Consider the following 18,368-nt stretch of genomic DNA (forward strand, 5'->3'; position numbering starts at 1 on the left):
GTTTGGTGCTAGGGACCGAAAGACAAAAGTGCATTCACTTGGCAGGATTTGTTATAACAAATCTTCACTGAGATGATTATTCCTTCTTAGTAAAAAAGCTACCTGGTCACTTATTTATTATTATAATTATATAATAGATCCATGATTATTTTCTTTAATCCTCCTACCCTTGCAAAACCATAGAACTGAATTGTATAGAAAGGTCTTGGGAGCTGAGTGGTGGGGAGGGTAAATTCTATGTTGCTTGGGTATCCCCTGTGACCCTGTGAGCATTCTGTAACATACGTAGACCATGTTCAGTCCATACACAGGTCTGGAGAACACAATTTATGAAGATCATTTAAGGAAATGAAAAAAAGACACATGTAAAAGGCAGAATAACTTGGCTAGAACCTGATGGTTTGGCTAATTGACATTATATGACATGACATCCTTGTAAAAACTTATTAAATGGGGGAAGGTCCTTCCAGTAAAGTAAATTTAACATAATTTTTACCTTGATGGTCTTGAAATTTTTATTGGGGGGAGGGAGGAATATGAAAACCTGTATACTGATACTAGTAGGTTTTTAAGCTGGTTGCCCCCTCAAATAGTTGTTTATTAGTTACTAGGAAATTTGTGTGAATAGATCAAGTATTTGGCTACACTTGCACTTGTGACTGCTTAGTTAAATCACAGTAAGGTGTGAATGTGGCCCTAGATCATGGGCTTTGCCTTGGAATGGACCAGTTTAACTTTGCTCTTAATAGCTGCACACTATCTACCTTGATCAGTCCCTGGTCATAAGAGGGATAAAGAAAAAGAAGGTGGGAGAAACCACAAAATTCCAAAGCTTACGCCCTCCATGTCCATTATCACTGTCTTCTGGGTATGTGAATTAAAAATTGTTGTGAGATTCTACACTGTTTTACTTGCAAGGATTTCCAGCCTTCCATTTCAGCACAGTAGAATAATCAATGATGGCAGCAAAATTTGATAAGGCCACATGGCAACTCAGTGCAACTCATTGTCTTACTCAAAAGAGTAAGTTGTTTCTGTATTAACGTTTTTACATATAAAAAGGATCCTTTTTATTTTAAGAAAGACTTCTATTTAATACAACAAATTTTCAATTAATTTAGCTATTTAGTATAGGATTCTGACCTATCTGAGCTTAGGGCCAATTTTTAAATATATACTTTGCATCACCAATTGCTTAAAAACTCAGAATAATATCAAATACGTGAAATCTGTTTAATATTTTGTAATAAATTAGCAGTTCTGCCAACTTAGTCAATTAGCTTGGCCTCTGTGCATCTTCATCATTAGCGTGAGACTGGTTTTAATATACTTGTTCTAATGCACTTTCAGTCCATTCAAACCCTTATCATAGTCTCCTTAATCCAGCTCCCTTTCCCACCTTACTATAATGAGAAAAGCAAGACAATGGGGAATGGGAGGGGTGTAGCTGCTGCCAAAAGCCTTAATGATGGCAAAAGTTTTTTCTAATATTGCCTGTAAATGGAAGGATAACCAAAACTTCAGAACAAGGTTTCCTAAATTTACCCTATACAGTGGTTTCAGAGATGGAGTTATGAAGTCCTGAGTTCAAATCTTCAAACACTTATTAGCCATCTGACTGTGGGTGGGCAAAATCACTTACATCTTTCAGCTTCCATTTCCTTATCTGTAAAGTGGGGATAATAACTACACCTACTTCAGAAAGTTGTTGGATTGATCAAATAAGAGTATAAGAGAAACAGTGAATTTAAGAAAAAAATGAGTTTTAATCAATCAGCAAAGATTTATTAAGCATTTACTATGTGCCAGGCATTGTACTAAAACACTGGAGATAAAAAGAAAGGCAAAGATAGTCCCTGCCTTCAGGGAACTTACATCCTAGACAATGTATACATAAAGTAAACAATTAATCTCAGAGACGGAGACATTGGCATCTGGTGGGGCAGTACAGAAGTGGGGAAAAGGTGGGATAAGACCATGGAAGAGCTTATAAAGAAGGTGTAATTAGACCTGAGTCTTAAAGGAAGCCAGGGAATTATGAAGCAGATGTGGGAAAGGAGAACATTCCAAGCATGGAGAGCAGCCAGTGAATAGATACAAGGTGGGAAATACGTTTGTGCACAAGAAGCAGCAAATAGGCCATTATCACTGCAGTATAAGGTATGTGGAAGGAAGTATAAAAAGACTTTAAGCATAGGAAGAGCAAGGTCATAAAGGGTTTTAAAAGTCAAACAGAGGATTTTATGGTTTTTCTTTCCCTAGAGATAATAGAGAAATGATTCGCAGATATATAGATTAAGGCACATTTACTTGTGATGCCCAAAAAGAAATTTTGCCTGAAACCGTGGAAGAAGAGACAAATTCAAGGAAATTGTATGACCAGAAGCTTCATGATTGGATAGTGGAAGGCAGGCCACTCTGGAGGAAAATTTGCATGAAACGGGTCCTTGGGAGAAGGGTTGGGGTGCTCTGATAGATTGGAGAACTCAAACAATCTTGGCTTTTTTGGAAACCAATCAATTTTGCCTCCTCAGGGGCAGTGTTCACCCTTCAATTTCTCCAACAGTAAAATCTCTGCCTGGATTGGTCTTCAATTATCTTGGATTAGAGATAAGTCTTCCACCCCTTCCAAGGCCCAAACACAGAAGCTGCAGTTTTACTTGAATCAAGAAAGTTGGCAGAAGACATTGAATACCATCTTCTTCCTTGCCATGAATATGGCAGGCCAAAAGACTCTTCTGTCGTGGGTAAAGAGATGCTTTTCGAGAATATGACTTTCAGATGCAAGTCTCTATTGTGGAAAGAGAAGCCTTCATAGAGAAGAAGGTTCAAGAACTAGCAGTTCACCCCTTGAGACAGAATCATGAAAGAGTTGCATAAAGGTAGAACCCTGAAGGACTTCAGTGTAAAGGCAAGAGTAGGGATGATTGGAATGACTGACTAGCCCTTCATCTGAGGTACAGGAAAGAAGAATAATTAAAATCAAGGACAAAGAGTGCCATATATATTGTGTTGAGGTGAACCATAAAGGTCTTTTCTGATATACAAGGACTGATTAAGGAGAAGGCAGTGGAACAGCTGTGGCCCAGTGTAGTATGCAATGAGAGGCCTTTGCTGGTACTAGCTGTCATCCCCCAAAGGAAAAGAGAATAGGTAAAATCATCTTTCCTCTTTCAGGGAGGGATGATACAGTTAAAACAGAGAATAGGTAAAATCATCTTTCCTCTTTCTGGGAGGCATGATACAGTTAAAACAATCAGAGAGACAAAGCAGTTGACTTTGTGGGGACAGCAAGGTGGGAGCTATTGCCAAGGGATGAGAACCCTAGATTCTCTCCCACCCTGAGGCTTCTTGCTGGCAATGCATAAAAGCCAGGAAAATCAGAACCTCTTAGCTGTTTTTCCTAAACTGGCCCCTGTACTCCGGTTGCAATGATTGAGTATCCTAAAGGAAGAGGGAGAAAGAAAAGAGGGAAAGAGAAAGCCATAGTTTTTCTCTGTAGAATAGCAGTGCAGCTCTGAGATTCTGGGCACCTTCATGGTTTTCCCTGAGAGTTTGCTGTCTTTTTCCTGCTGAAGCTCTGGGTGTTGGTCTGTTTAGTGGGGTCTTAGATAGAGAGCACAGCAAAGGTTTGGAGATTATGACTTTGTGTAACAAGGAACATGAAAGCTACATCCTTTGAAATACGTCTGAGGCTTTTTCTATTCTTTTGGATGTGCCTGTACTAGAGGTTGGGGGGACCCAGACAACAAAAAGAAAAAAGTCCACGAGTTGCCATGGGAATTTTCTTGTTTGGCTACAATAACAACAACAACAATAATAATAACTAGTATTTATGTCATGCTTTAAGGTTTGCAAACTGCTTTTTACAAATATTATCTCCTTTTATCCTCTTTTTTATTTTAACCCTGGGAGGTAGATGTTATTATGATCACTATTTTACAGATGAAGAAACTGAGGCAGACAGAGGTTAAGCAATTCGCCTATGGTCACACAGTTAGTAAGTGTCTGAGGCCAGATTTGAACTCGGGTGTTCCTAACTCCTGGTCCAGTATGTTGCCTGGCCAGTTTGCCAAGGACAGAACTATGGACCAGGGGTACTGAACTTATATTTAATATTGTAACAGGAGTAGCAGCTCACACTCAGAGGGCAGTGAAAGCTGGGCTTTGAATAGAAGTATTGCTGTGCCACGCACAGCTACCTGGGATTGGAGTTTACATTCCTTCCTTCCCAACCTTCTTTGAGAATGAAGCCCCTCAAACCTCCATTCATTTGTTCACCATTTGTCTGGGGCCTTTATTTAAACCCATGTGGCAGCTAGGTGATCTGTTATTTGGGTGACTGTTTTATCCATTTGGCTGGTTTGATGCTAAATGTCTACATATATATCATCGTAAAGCTGCTCTACTTAATGTGTTTCTCATAGACAAGGATCCTAACTAATGCAAGTTTGTGTGTGTCATAACATGTATCAGAGTGCCTGATACAGTGATAAAGAGTCAGAGGACCTCAGTTCGAATCCTACCTCTGATAACCTTGGGCATGCCACTTATTCTTCCTGGGCCTCAGTTTCCTTATCTGTAAAAGAACTTGGACTAGGTAGCCTCTGGGCTTCCATCTTATATTTGCAAAAGTGAATTGAAACAATTTCAATTAGGAAGTCATAGCAATAATAAGAGGTCATTATCATCTGCAATTTTATAATCAAAATCAAGTACAATGCTTCAAAGTGAAATAGGGCTCTTGGAACATTTTCCTAAAGTGTGGTTCCAAATTCATACTCACCAGTTGTAGGGAAGCTTTCCATCTCTTTCTAAGGAAGCAAAATTGACAAACGTTCCAGCTCCACATTCTCTGTTTGAAAAGAACCAAATAGTTAAAGTTACTGCTTGCCAGTGCTTGGCACAATACTGCTCTAATACAGATTCTTTATTTGAACAACATTGGAGGTGGGCATCTGGGAACAACAAAAATCAGCTAATGTGAGTTGTAATGGAAAAGCAAAACATCAACCATTTCACAGAATAACAAAATCAAATTGGATAGAATCGTAGCCATCTGTTTTGAGTTCCTTCTGCAGGGCTTTCATATGATCCTGAAAAATAAAATCCCTAAAACTAACTGCAGTAAATATTCCTCAAAATTTCCATGAGAAGTGCTATGCAAAGCCCCAGTAAACTCTGGAGTGTTTGATCTGCCAAAGAGATTTAAAGGAATATAAACAAACTTCCTTTGTTGTGCCTTGAGACCTTTGCTTCTTGACTCATGGGGTCATAGGACTTCTAGCTGGAGTTCTACCTTGGAGCACATCTAGTTACAAAAGCTCAGAGTGGAAAGGGAACATGGGGGACACTAAGTCCAAGTCAAGCTCCAATGAGAATCCCTTCCAGAGCATCCCTACCAAGTGGTCACGCAAGCCTTTCTTTGCTTGAAGAGGAAACCCAATAATGGAGTAATTTCAGATGTTAGAATGTTTCTTTTCATATCAAGTCTAATTGCCCCTTTTTTTAATGACTTCCTTTCATTTCTCTTGACTCTTTGGAGTCAAGAAGAACAAGCCTAATCCTTCTTTCATCTGATAGTCCTTCAAATACCTAAAATGATTATCATGGAGATGTATCTTTTCTTCTCCAAAAATCCCTAGTTCCTTAAACAATCTTCATATGGCCTGATTTCCAGGCCCTTCTTCATTCTAGTCACACTCCTCTGGATGCTTTCCAGTTTAACATTATCTAGGTGGAACAGTGGATACAGTGCTGGGCCAAAAGTCAGGAAGACCTGAGTTCAAATTCAGCCTCACCACCTACTAGCTGTGTGACTTTGAACAAGTCTCTGTTTTTGTAAAATTGGGATAATACTTGTAACACTGACTTTACAGAGCTGTTTTGAGTCGCAAAAGAGATAATGTATGCAAAATGTTTTTGCAAATTTTAAAGAGCTATATACATATTATTTTTAAAGAAAAGAGAGCCAATCAAAGTTCTTATGGAATATATGAGGAAGAAAAAAATTACTTTCAATGGGGAATGTCAGGAAAGGCACAAAAGAGGAAGGGTGTACCTGGAAGAAAGATAAAGGTTCTGAAATCTAAAAATGAGGATGGAATGCATCACAGGGTGATTCTCAACTTTAAGCTTTTGGAGACTGCAATATTCCATGAAGCACATTCACACAACATCACTACAGGAATATTGTTGTTAAAAACTTGGGGCTTTGTTTCAGAAGAAAGCTCAGGATCATTTAAAACCACTGAATAATATCCTTAAGGGAGTGTAGCACATGCTCCTTTCAGCTCGATTCCAAGCCCGTGTCAAATGTCTGACCAAGATATATGTACTAATGGATGAGCAATATGGGTTGTCTGTTCAAGTGCAGCCTGAACAATAACAGGCATTCTTCAACCATTTGGTTTTTCCTGGGTGGATAGTTGAGCCTGTATGAAAAGCGTGAAAAGGGAAGTGTTCCCACTTTTGAGTGATTACGTATCTAAATTAGGCATGTGCGCAATATTCCAGAATTACGGTACTAAGCACAAAGTTGTCTGTACACAGGAACAGATGAACAACATCACCATCTTTAGACAATTCCTTCTTAAAGCAAGCTTTGCAATGGAGATGCAAATAGAAGATGGTGAAGTCCTCCTAATAGTTCTTTTTGTGGCTCATATTTTACTGATTTTATATGTATGCTACATTGTTATTTTGTGTTGTTTCATTTGCAACCTGTTAAATTCCCCCCAAAAGATTTTCCATTGTGTTATGATCTAGCCTGTTACCTGCTTTGTATTTGTAAGGTTTATTGTACCAGCTAACAGCTGGTTGAATGAAACAAGACCAGTACATGGAAAATCAAAAATGAAAGAGGGAGGAGGGGACTGGGCCACTGAACTGTAACCAAACAGATGCATCTGAACTAACACATGTACTATATTGTACAGGAGTTTCTTAAGGAAAATGATGGGTCACTCGAATAATGTAAAACTGGATCAGAAAAAAACTCTTGAGAGTATACTCTGATAAACAGTACATCACTGACAGAAAGAAACATGAAATAACAAAAACTGAAAATCAAAAGGATTCCCCATTTGAGTGAAAATTTAAATCACACCTTCACATGATACATACAAAGCCAAGAGAAAGTAACTCTAATGACTTAAATCTTAAACCATAAAAGCATTTTACGATACCACAGTTTTAGTAAAAAAAAAAAAGATTTTTTTCCCCCTCATTCTTTTATGGTGTCTATTTTCTTCATTTCCTTCAGAGAGAGACCATTCTTCAAAATCTTTCTCACTCCCTGGTGTTCCAAATGTACTCAATACCCAAGCTAAGGTATGTAAAGTGACAAGAAGCAAACTACTCTCTGCTTTTCTATTACAATAGCAATCTACTCAATAATGAAAAAGTCCTATTTGCCAAGCTGTGCAATAAAAGAAAGCCACAAAATAGAAAAAGTGTTCTAAAAATGATTCTGGAAGTATACAATCTAGATCATTACTAGCCAAAGAATCATGATAACACCCCATAGGAGGGCTTGTACCATAAATCTCAAAGGCAATTGTGAATCTCCTCCCAAAATCTGGGAAATGTAATTTGCAGGATCCTTTTCCTACCCACTCTGGGGGAAATTAGAGAAAACATCACCTGGGATTGAGGACTGGGAAATGAGTTCATGAAATACAAGAAGCTGGAGCAGGCACAGAGCTTTGGGGAGAGATAGGCTAAGAGTAATTTAACAGGGATACACTGAGAGCAGTGGTGGAGATGGTGTTTTCCTTCCCAGGCCCACAAGAAGAAGGGAAAACAATGAGTGTAGACTACTCTGATCAATCTTGGCAGCTCACTCAGATGGCTAACGTTTCAGGGAATAGGAGGAATTGGACTCATCTACTTCTCCCTTTCTCTCTTTAGCTAGGTGCAAACGGCCCCTATTTCTAAAGCATGCTCCTTTACTCTGCTTTAAGTTGTTTCTTGTTTTTGACTTGACCTAGTTTTACTTCTCACAAACAACTGAGGTCAACTCAGATAGGTACTTCTTTGGGTTTATTTGTGGTATGTGTGTGGTAGGAAGTTCTGGTAGTTCAGGAAATTTACTAGGAAGAAAGCTTCTAGTTAAAACACAGGGTCCCAGTTCCTGTCTAGTATGAGAGAATCTCTCTCATGGGGACATGCTTATGAACCATTTATCTGATATTTTTATTTTAACATTTTAAGCTCTTAAAAGCAGAATTTTATAAAGGAAATTGAGACCACTTACTTCCCTATGACTGGAGAGCCTAAACTTCCATTATTATAACTGTTGGTGGCGCTCATTAAGGGAAGCAGGCCCTCCCTTGATCCCCTGAAGTTAGACGAGGGTGGGGGAAAAGAAGAAGACTGGGGACTGAACAGAGAGTCCTACCACTGTACTGGCCCAGTAGGCATTTTCTGTGAGGATTCTGTCTGTTCATTTTCAGTTGAGAAGGAGAGGTGAGGAGAGCACAGCCGCCTCTACTGATTCACGGCAATATTTAGTATCACAAATAAAAAATGCATTTAAAAGGTATGTGTTCTTTTTTCTGCTATTCTGATATAGGTAGGGATAAATAATTTGTGCCTCTAACCAAATTCTCAGAAGGTGATATAAAATTGCTAGAATTTTCTTCTTTTTAAAAATCAACTATAGTTGCAAGAATAGAGCTAGAACTTATACAAAGTAAATTCTTGCTTGTTGATTGAGTGAATAATAACTTTGCTGTCAGATCTAATTGTCAGGTTTTCTTGAGATGAATGTAAAATGCTTTCCAAATTTTACTATATAAATATAAGTTGTTATTTATTCTATGGGTTATCTGCCCTGCATTCTAGCATAGCTTCCCCCAAAGTCCCCAGGCTGATGACTCCTAGAGAAAAAGAATTATGTTACCACCTTGTTGAATAGTGTGGCAAGGTATGCAGACTATTGTCATGACTTCCAAAATGCCAGTTTTCTGCTTCTAAAATTATAGGCTCAAAGAGCATTTCTATAAATTCTCATTCTTTGTTATGGTTATATTTCTGACAGTTCTGATGAACAGGACAAAGTTCCTCTGCCAGCAGCCAGCAGGCAGACAGACTCCAGGGCTGGAGGTGGAAGTGGGGAAAGAGATGGGGTATTGGAGAAATATCCTTGCCTGGCTCAGGAGGATTAATTGATGAAAAGATGGTCAACATGATATCAAATAATAAAAATCTGCCTTCCTATGTATCATCTAGAACATTGACTCTGAAAAGTTGATCCTCACATTGGAAAGATTATATGACATCAGTTAGAAAACTTCACAAATTTTTTATTTTAGAACAATTCTACTTATCCTCTAAAGTTTGCACTGATCTTCACAACAGTTATCAGGACCTAAACTATCCATTGTTATTCTTCCATTACTCCTCAGTTCATCAGACTAAGAACACATAAATAGAATCAGTTATTTAATGGTCATTAACACAATAAAATATTACAATGATGGTAAGTCTTAGCAATAATATCAGTGGAATAATGTTTGAGGAAAAGAAATTCGGTTTCTGTGAAGTGCAGAAGTTAAATGACTGAAATTTTTGGAGATGGAATGTTTGCCCAGATCTCATTTCCAATGCAGTATGGTTTATGAAGCACTACTCTAGGAAAATTAAACTGAAAAACAAAACTAAACTAATAAACTAAAAAAGCGGCTATTTTTGCTTGGTGGGAAATGGGACTCACCTGGCCATCTGGAGATGCTTTTTCCTGAGAATGATGAGTGTAACAAGAAGCAGCCCAATCAGGAGTGTGCTCAGGATTGCCAGCACTGAGATCACTACCACATTGGGATTCATCTCAGTAACTACAAAGAAAAGTTGAATATGTTGGTCACTGGCTTCAGCACATAGAAACTAACAGTTCTGTTGTTGTTTTTTTTAATCTGATTTTATTATTAACTATCCTCAAGAATAAAGGGGCTCAACTAAGCAAAAAATGAATTTTTCTAGGGTATGGTGTCATAGAGTAAATTTCATCAGTTCTGGCTGATAGATATTATTCTGGAAGAACAGATTAATGTCCCTTTTTCAAAAGTCCAAAGCTGTCTTTTTTTAAATTTTTTTTCTTTCACGACTAAGATCACTTTGGGATTTGAAAAGCATGGGTGTCATTATATCTGTGGACAACCAAGAAGTCACAAAATATTGGCATTGAAAAGAACCTCGGAGGCTAACGAATCCAACCCATATCTGACTAAATAATCCCTCTATAACAAGTGGCTTTCCAGCCTTAATTTAGTGACCTAATCCTCTGCCTCCTGAGCTAACTGTTTTTGAACAGTTCTAACCATTACAGTTTTTTTCCCTTAATTTTGGGCCTTGTGCAACTTCCAAAACCAAGAAACCAAGTCTAATTGTCCTTCAAATAGTTGAAGGCATCTCTTTCTCCAACACAAACATCTTTAGTTCCTTCATAGATCTTCATATAGCATGAACAAAGTCTTCCATCTTTCTGGTTGCTTTCCCTGGGACTCTTTGGACTTTTGAGGTTGTAGAATAGTTTTCTGAAAATATGATGCCCAGAACTTAACATAGTCCTCCAAATGTGGTCTGACCATGGCAAAATACAAAGGAACTATCATCTCCACAAACAAGGATACTATGTCTTTCTTAATTTAGGCTACAAGATCATTGGCTTTTTTTGGTTGCCATATTGTACTGTTGACTCTTCTTGGATTTGCAGTCCATTAAGGCACTCAGATCTTTTTCACATATATTGTTGGTGGTATTCAAATACCTCTTCAAGCTTGTACTTAGAAAGTTACTTGTTAGAAATGCCCCTACTATAAGACTTTATATTTGATACTATTAAATTTTATTTTAACATATTTGTCCCAGTGTTCTATCTTGTCAGGATCATTTTTTATACTATTTTTGTCAAATGCATTTTGTCAGTGTATTAGCTATCCTTCCCAGCTTTGTATCATGGGTAAAATTAGTACAAATTCCATCAATGCCTTTATCTCTTACTGATTTTTTTTAATGTAAAACAGCAGAGGCCAGAAAAGAAACTAGAGCACTTCATTAGAGACCTAATTTGTTGGCAGGTAGAGACCTAATAATATCTAAGTTGAAATTAACCCATTAATGACTGTTTTTGTCTTGAACCAGTTCTGAGTCCACTACCCTTCTGTTTAGCCTATATCTTTCCATACGTCTACAAGAATGACATGAGAAATGTTGTCAAATGCTTTGCTGAAATCAAAGTAAACTATATAGCATTATTCTCCTTTCAGTCTGGCAATTTCATTTAAAAAAGGGATGAAATCATGTTGAATTTTCAATCATTTTTTCATTTTCTAGATGTTTACTCACCAACTTTATAATAATACCTAGATTTTTGTGATGGATCAAAGTCTATAGAACCTATAGTTTACAAACCCCACTTTTTTCCTTTTTTTGAAGATAGGGAAAACATTTACACATCTCTAGTCTTATAGTACCCTTTCTATTCTTCGTGAGTTTTCCAACATCACTACCAGTGGGTCAGCAATCACTTCTGCCAATTCTTTTAATATCTTGGAATGTAATTCTTTTTGACCTTGTTACACCTAATCATTACTTCTATTGTCAACTATTATTATTTCTTCTAGTTTCTTTCTCCTTTATTTCATAATGTAGCTTTAAGAAAACACCATTTTTTCATTATCTTTATCACATTCATTGTTAGCCCCAGTTCATCATAAGCTTTAATGTTCCTAATTCTATTTTAGAAGATAGCTCTACATTTTTATATTCATCCTTAGATATCTGTCCTTTGCTTGTGTCTTCTTTACCATTTTAAAGTACTCAATGCATTTTCCCCTTTGCAACAGCATGCTTGTCTTTCTAAAATCTAAATTTATCGATGAGTCAATGGACTCAAAAATGTATGACTTCATTATTTGTTTCAGAGAATTCCTTCTTCCCTCCTCATCAAAAATATTTCTTTTGAGCCTCAGAGAGGAATAGAGAATAGAGAGTAAACTTCAGGACCAGGAAATCCTGGGTTCTGGTTCCACCTCTGGCACTCACTAGATCCCCAGCAAGTCATTTCAACCTCTCTGTTAAGTGACTTGCCAGGATCACAAAATTAGTAACTCTCTGAGGCTGGATTTGAACTCATGGAAATGAGTCTTCCTGACTTCAGGCATGGCACTCTATCCGCTGTGCCATCTAGCCGCCCTCATCATAATAAAGTATATGAAAAATCCATAAGCAGGCTGCCAGTAGAGTTCATTCTGTTGATCTACAGGCTTAGACGTTGTCCATATGCCCAGCTTAAGAGATTAAATGAATCCGTCAATGCCAAAATACTTTATGCAAGGACTATGTATTTCTAAATGTTCTGTCTGATATCGAACTACTGTAGGCACTTAATGATCCTGGTTCTTTTATCCCTGCAAAAGGCCTCTTTTGTTGCTCACCACAAGAGAATCATCTCCTCCTCCTGCATTAAAAATGAGATCACTGAATTTGCTGGCACACAAGATCCCTAAAGCGGTTGGTTGTATTTCACTTTTTTTTTGTTTTTGTTTTTGTTTTTTAAGGCAATTGGGGTTAAATGGCTTGCCCAAGGTCACACAGCTAGTAAGTGTCAAGTGTTTGGTCTCAGACTGGATTTGAACTCAGGTCCTCCTGACTTCAGGGCTGGTGCTGCCCCCTCACTGTGCCACCTAGCTGCCCCCACTATTCCACTTCTTTCTTAGAGGATCCTAAGAAAGGGAAAAGCTTTGCCCTAGTTGGGATATCCAGCAGTATGACAGAAAGCAGCAGAATAGAAGTTAGGAGACTAAAATTAAAATTCCTGCACTGTCACTGATTTGCCATTTGTCAAATCATTTAAAATCCATAGATTTGAGTGTCCTTATCTGTAGAATGGGGATAACAACATAATACATTAGCTACCTTATAGTCTTGTGAGGAAAAAAGAAGAAACGTTTCATTTATAACAATATGCAATAGATCCTTGTTGTACAATTTTCTATTTATTGTTGTAGATCATAAGTTTATACACAATTTACATACATACAGCAAATAGGAGGTGGTATGGAAGGATTACCTATTCCCCCTCTCTGAGGAAAAACAAAATTCTCTTCTAATTATATTATTAAATAAATTTAAAAATCTATTAAAATGATAGATGTTATAATTATTAATAAAAAGAACCAATTTATATTATTTAATGGATAAACTCTATTACATAATATGCATCATTATAGTTTATATTCTTATATTTATACTTTAATGCTTTGATTAAACTGTGATGTCCTTGATAGGAATATTCCTTCAGTCATATCCTGTTGTTCTCTTGTCTATGTCCTGCAATAACCATGGAGCATCCATGCAAGGGTCCTTTCCTCAGATCGCTTATCATTATATGGGTTCCAATGAAATACAGTACTAACTGTTTATCTCTTGCTATATCCCTGTTATAATTTTTGAGTTGGACCTGTGAATTCATTGGTCTGGAGAACTCCAGGTGAGGTAATCCTCTCTACCAGTACAGATCAGCACCTGCCATGGAATTATTGTCTTAAAGAGTTGTCTAGGACACCAAGAGATTAAATGAATTGCCTAGGGTCACACAGCTAATATGTGTCAGAGGTATGATTTGAACCCAAGTCTTTTTGGCTCTGAGACCAATTTTCTATCCACTACTCTATGCTGCTTCATATGTATTTCAAATATTTCAAACATTTCAAATTATTCATCAGATTACATTACATGAATCTACTTTTTATATGAATCTATGCTTTTATAGATCAGTGGTGTCTAACTCAAATAGAAACAGGGACCACTAAAACATACACAAAAATCCCTGCCGACATCATATTGATTTAGTTTTAAAATATAATTTTATCTTTTTTACTGGTTTTTTTTAAAATTCATTTTGGTAATTGTATTTTAATCTGGTTTAGGGGTACTGGAAGTGTTGTAGGCCACATGTGGCCCATATGCTCCATATTTGACACCTCTGAGAAAATATAGAAGTGATATTACATAAAAAATGGTAATTATGAAACCAACAAAAAAGTGATAATCATGATCTTAAAAGTTTTAATGACAGGTGTCTTTACATTGGGTTGTGCATAAGATAAACAGTGATTTGAAAGCTAGAAATGATTGTTCTGACTCAGACATTTTGAAATCTGAATATAAAATAAAACTATGAAATTAAGAAACAAGGAAAAAAAATAAGCCAAGAAGATGAAAATGAAAAAAAAAGTATTAGTTTAGGTGTTCCTTTTCTATCCAATTCTGCTCATGATTTCGGAAAATTTCTCTGGCTTTAACAATGGTATATTGCTGTAGTTTGATAATGGCTGGGTAATTCCAAACCCAAAGCAGACACAGTGTTTACCTAAATTTTACCTAAATACATTTTGGACTATAGGCTTGTGAACATCAAGGAAAGCACTTTGGATCCAAGTATATGAAAAAAGACATAACATACAATTAGAAAGACAAGGGGAAAACAAAGCTAGAAATAGTTTACAAAGAAAACGTATGTTATAAATGTATCTACCCATTGTGGAGATGGCTATGAATGTAGGAACACTGGGACTGTTGTGACTGAAGCTGGTTACACTACAGTTGTAAGCAGTGGCAGGCAGGAGGCTGGAGATCGTCACGACATGTGAAGAAACAAAAACTGGCTCCTAGAGTTGCAGGAGGAAAAAAAGAGAGAGAGAGAGAGAGAGAGAGAGAGAGAGAGAGAGAGAGAGAGAGAGAGAGGAGAGAGAGAGAGAGAGAGAGAGATAATGTGCTTCATTGTCTTCTTTAAGAAGTTCTTTCTTTTTTTTATTTTTTATTTTTAGGGAGTTGGGGTTAAGTGACTTGCCCAGGGTCACACAGCTAGTAGGTGTCAAGTGTTTGGTCTGAGGCCGAATTTGAACTCAGGTCCTCTTGACTTCAGGGCCAGTGCTCTATTCACTGTGCCACCTAGCTGCTCCAAGAAGTTCTTTCCAAAGCAGTGATGCTGGAAGCACTGAGCACCACCTCATATCCATTTCACTTAGCCTGAACCAAATTTTTTAGCAATGCATCTCTCTATAACCCCAGTTACTGGGTGAACTGAGTAACTGCATTCCTAGAAATAGCAGGGAATCAGAACATTCTTCGATACCAAGCAAAAATCTGCAGTCACACAAGCCAAGGAAAGTCAAAGCCATCAGAAATATTTTCAGGGTCATTCTCTCTTCTCCATCACTTTTGTCTGAAAGGATGGTGCTAAGGAAGGTCAATGGGGTGAAGGACGTGATCCATTGGATTTCCCTGGATGCCTCCCACTCCTGGAACTTCCTCATCTCTACCTCTTTGCTTCCCAGGTCTCCTTCAAGTCCTAGCTAAAAACTCACCTTTATGAGAAGCCTTTCCCATTAATACTAGTGCCTTCTCTTTGTCAATTATTTTCTATTAAATACATACATATGTGTGTGCATCTATATCTATATTTCTCTGTGTATCCATCCATCTAATTATCTATCTATCTATCTATCTATCGATCTATCTATCTATTATCTATCTATCTATCTATCTATCTATCTATCTATCTATCTGTCTGTCTGTCTATCTGTCTGTCTCTGTCTATCTATCTATCATCCATCTATCTATCTATCTGTCTATCTATCTATCTATCTATCTATCTATCTATCTATCTATCTATCTATCTCTTGTTTCCTCAGTTATTTTCATGTTGTCTACCCCTGACTGTGAACTCCTTGAAAGTGGGGACTGTTATTTGCCTTTCTTTGTGTCTCCAGTGCTTAAGCCCAGTGCCAGACACATAGTAGGTGCTTAATAAATGCTTGTTAACTCACTGCTTATTTGGTGAGCAGACTTGAATAACAAATGTTAGGTAAGAAATAAGATTTGGCTAATCAGTATATAGCAAAAAAAGCTTATTTTAGTACAGGGAGGGGAAGGAGAAATAAGGAAGTAAGGAAGGGGAAAAGGAACAAATAGAAATGGGGGCCACTAATCTGTACAGTGATTCCCCGTGAGCCATACTGACTTAGTTTTAAGATGCAATGTTTTCAATATTTTATTTATTGTTAAATGTTTACTAATTCATTTTAATCTGGCTTGGGCAGCACTCAGGGTTGTTGTGGGGCAAAAGGGGGAGTGTTTGACACCTCTACTTGAGGGCTCACTTGAATTTCTCTTTGTGTGGAAGATTCTCTTGACTGTGGAGTTAGTTTCTATTTTAGAAGTCCTTGTCCTAGCTATTGGCCTGAAAGTGATGGCCCCAAAGACTAATGAAAGGTAAAATCAAGGACCTTCCTCGTTCAACCTTGTCATGAGGCTAGTAGACAAGGTCCCAGAAATGACATTTATCATAAAAAAAAAATTAAACCATGAGAATTAACATGCTGGGTCCAGTCACAATCTATTTAGCCCTGGATTCTGTCTTTAACAATGGCATTAAGAGATCACTCTGCAATTGTATTTTTTTTTCCGCAGCAACTTCAAAAAAATGTATTTTGAAACATATTGAATCTCTGAGGTTCTTTTTAGCTCCAAATTCATTAACTCTGTGATAATCTTTCTGTATGTTCCAGTATGGAACTATTGCCTACAAATTTGTCTACAGCTTAAAAAAGTTACTCACATTTTCAATCACTACTTTGGTTTATTAATTGGTGTGTAGAGTGGTACATCCTTTTATTTGACCCAAATTTGCCACCTTAATCCTCAAGAAGTAACCCCTGTTTGTAGGTATACTAACGGAGTAGGTAAACAGCATTGGTGAACAGCCTCTTATCCCTACCCTTCCTGTTTTAAAAGACTAATCCTATCCTTAGTCTCCTCTCTCCAGACTGAGGTATTTAAAGCATTTAATTTGTCTTTATTCCACAATATCGTCATATCAATATGCTCCTTTACTCTTCCAATTCCCTTCCCTCCTTCCCCATAACATGAAGGAGAAATTGTGGGATAAGAATAAAGAGTAAAATAGTCTCCAGGCCTAGCTTTTTGTCCTCATATTTTAAAAACTTCTTCATATATTCTATTTATCTATATTATACAGACCAAAAGAACAATCATTGCATGTGGTTTTAAATTCTGGTTGATTGAAAATATATAGAGGAGATTCTTCTTGTTCAAGTAACATACCTGAGGTAATGAAAATAAGTGCAGAAAAGAGATTGAAATGCACAGTACCTGGAGCTTTATTTCCTGGTTAGAACCAACTTGTTGACAGAAGACTTTGTAGAAGTCAACAACTCCGTCTTCCACCCATAGCAGAGTCACTGAAGTCTGAGTCTTATTCACTGCAAAAAGTGATTTTGGAGGAGCTGGTTCTGTAGGCAAAGAAAAGTAAAACCTTTGATTTCCCTATCCCTTCACCAGTTGTATCATTTTGTCTTTGGACTATCAAGAAGAAGAAGTAAACAAAAGGAGTCTAAGGAGCAGTCTTTCATAAAGCTTTTCCATTATTTTTAAAAATAATTTACATCTAGAAAGTCAGGAGCAAAATGTCTTGCCTTTCCTTCTCTGTGTCCCATATTTCTCTATTCAGAAAACTTCCTGTTTCAAGTAGAACTTAGTTATAAGCATCATCTAATAATAGATTGTGTGCTAACATGTGAAACAAGCATAGGGAGTTGTCACTTCCTTGCATTAGAAGAACTGGTCTGTAGCAGAAATTCAAAGTTGCTACTTGGGAATGCTGGGTAAAATAACCCAGAGGCAACTAATCTGAGTATATGCTGTCCAGTAACACTTGTCACCTTCAAGTTGAGTCAATTCAGTTTTGTCCTCAAAAAATCACTTGTCCTCACCAATTTAGGAAAGTAGACTTTTTCACTACTTTTAGTTGGCAAGGTGAATGAACCAGCTTAGTGAATCTAATGGGAAACGTGTGTCTTTTCAAAAAAAGTTATGAGAGTGGTTCTCATCATTAAAAGTATAGACCAAGGGTTCTTAACCTTATTTGTGTCAAGGACCTCTTGGTAATCTGGGAAAGTGTGTGACTCCTTTTTAGAATAATGTTCTCATATGCATATAACACACAGGAAATTCAAAGGAAACTTATTATATTGAATTATAATTATCATATACATATATTAATATATCTATATGTAGGTGTGTATGTATATACATATACACACACTCATACACCAAGTTTACGGTTTCCAGTAGATTGATGTAATTCATGTGTCAAATCCTTTACATCCTTCTCTGACTGACAGATCTGGTCCAGTCTTGTGGGCTTCACTCTAACAATAGCATCTGTGGCTCTCTTTCCCCTTGAGAATGTGAGGATCTGACACTGTCTCGTGAAGAGTTCCCCAGCTTCTTGTAGACATTATGCTTCCAAAACAATAAACATAGAATAGAATTTACTA

General features: G+C 37.2%; 1 protein-coding gene across 3 annotated transcripts in view; it reads right to left on the reverse strand.

Moving 5' to 3' along the window:
- Nucleotides 1-18,368, reverse strand: part of PTPRO (protein tyrosine phosphatase receptor type O) — a 216,784-nt gene that overhangs the window by 53,564 nt on the left and 144,852 nt on the right. For all 3 annotated transcript variants that reach the window (XM_020994337.2, XM_020994336.2, XM_020994335.2), the window contains exons 13-16: nucleotides 17,182-17,321; nucleotides 14,543-14,675; nucleotides 9,719-9,839; nucleotides 4,787-4,855 (exon numbers count right to left, since the gene is read on the reverse strand). In XM_020994337.2, coding sequence (XP_020849996.1) covers nucleotides 4,787-4,855; nucleotides 9,719-9,839; nucleotides 14,543-14,675; nucleotides 17,182-17,321 — 463 coding nt within the window. The remainder of the gene's footprint in view (nucleotides 1-4,786; nucleotides 4,856-9,718; nucleotides 9,840-14,542; nucleotides 14,676-17,181; nucleotides 17,322-18,368) is intronic.

This window comes from Phascolarctos cinereus, unplaced genomic scaffold (genome assembly GCF_003287225.1).
Source record: "Phascolarctos cinereus isolate Bilbo 61053 unplaced genomic scaffold, phaCin_HiC Scaffold_1;HRSCAF=81, whole genome shotgun sequence".
NCBI classification, from domain to species: Eukaryota; Metazoa; Chordata; class Mammalia; order Diprotodontia; family Phascolarctidae; genus Phascolarctos; species Phascolarctos cinereus.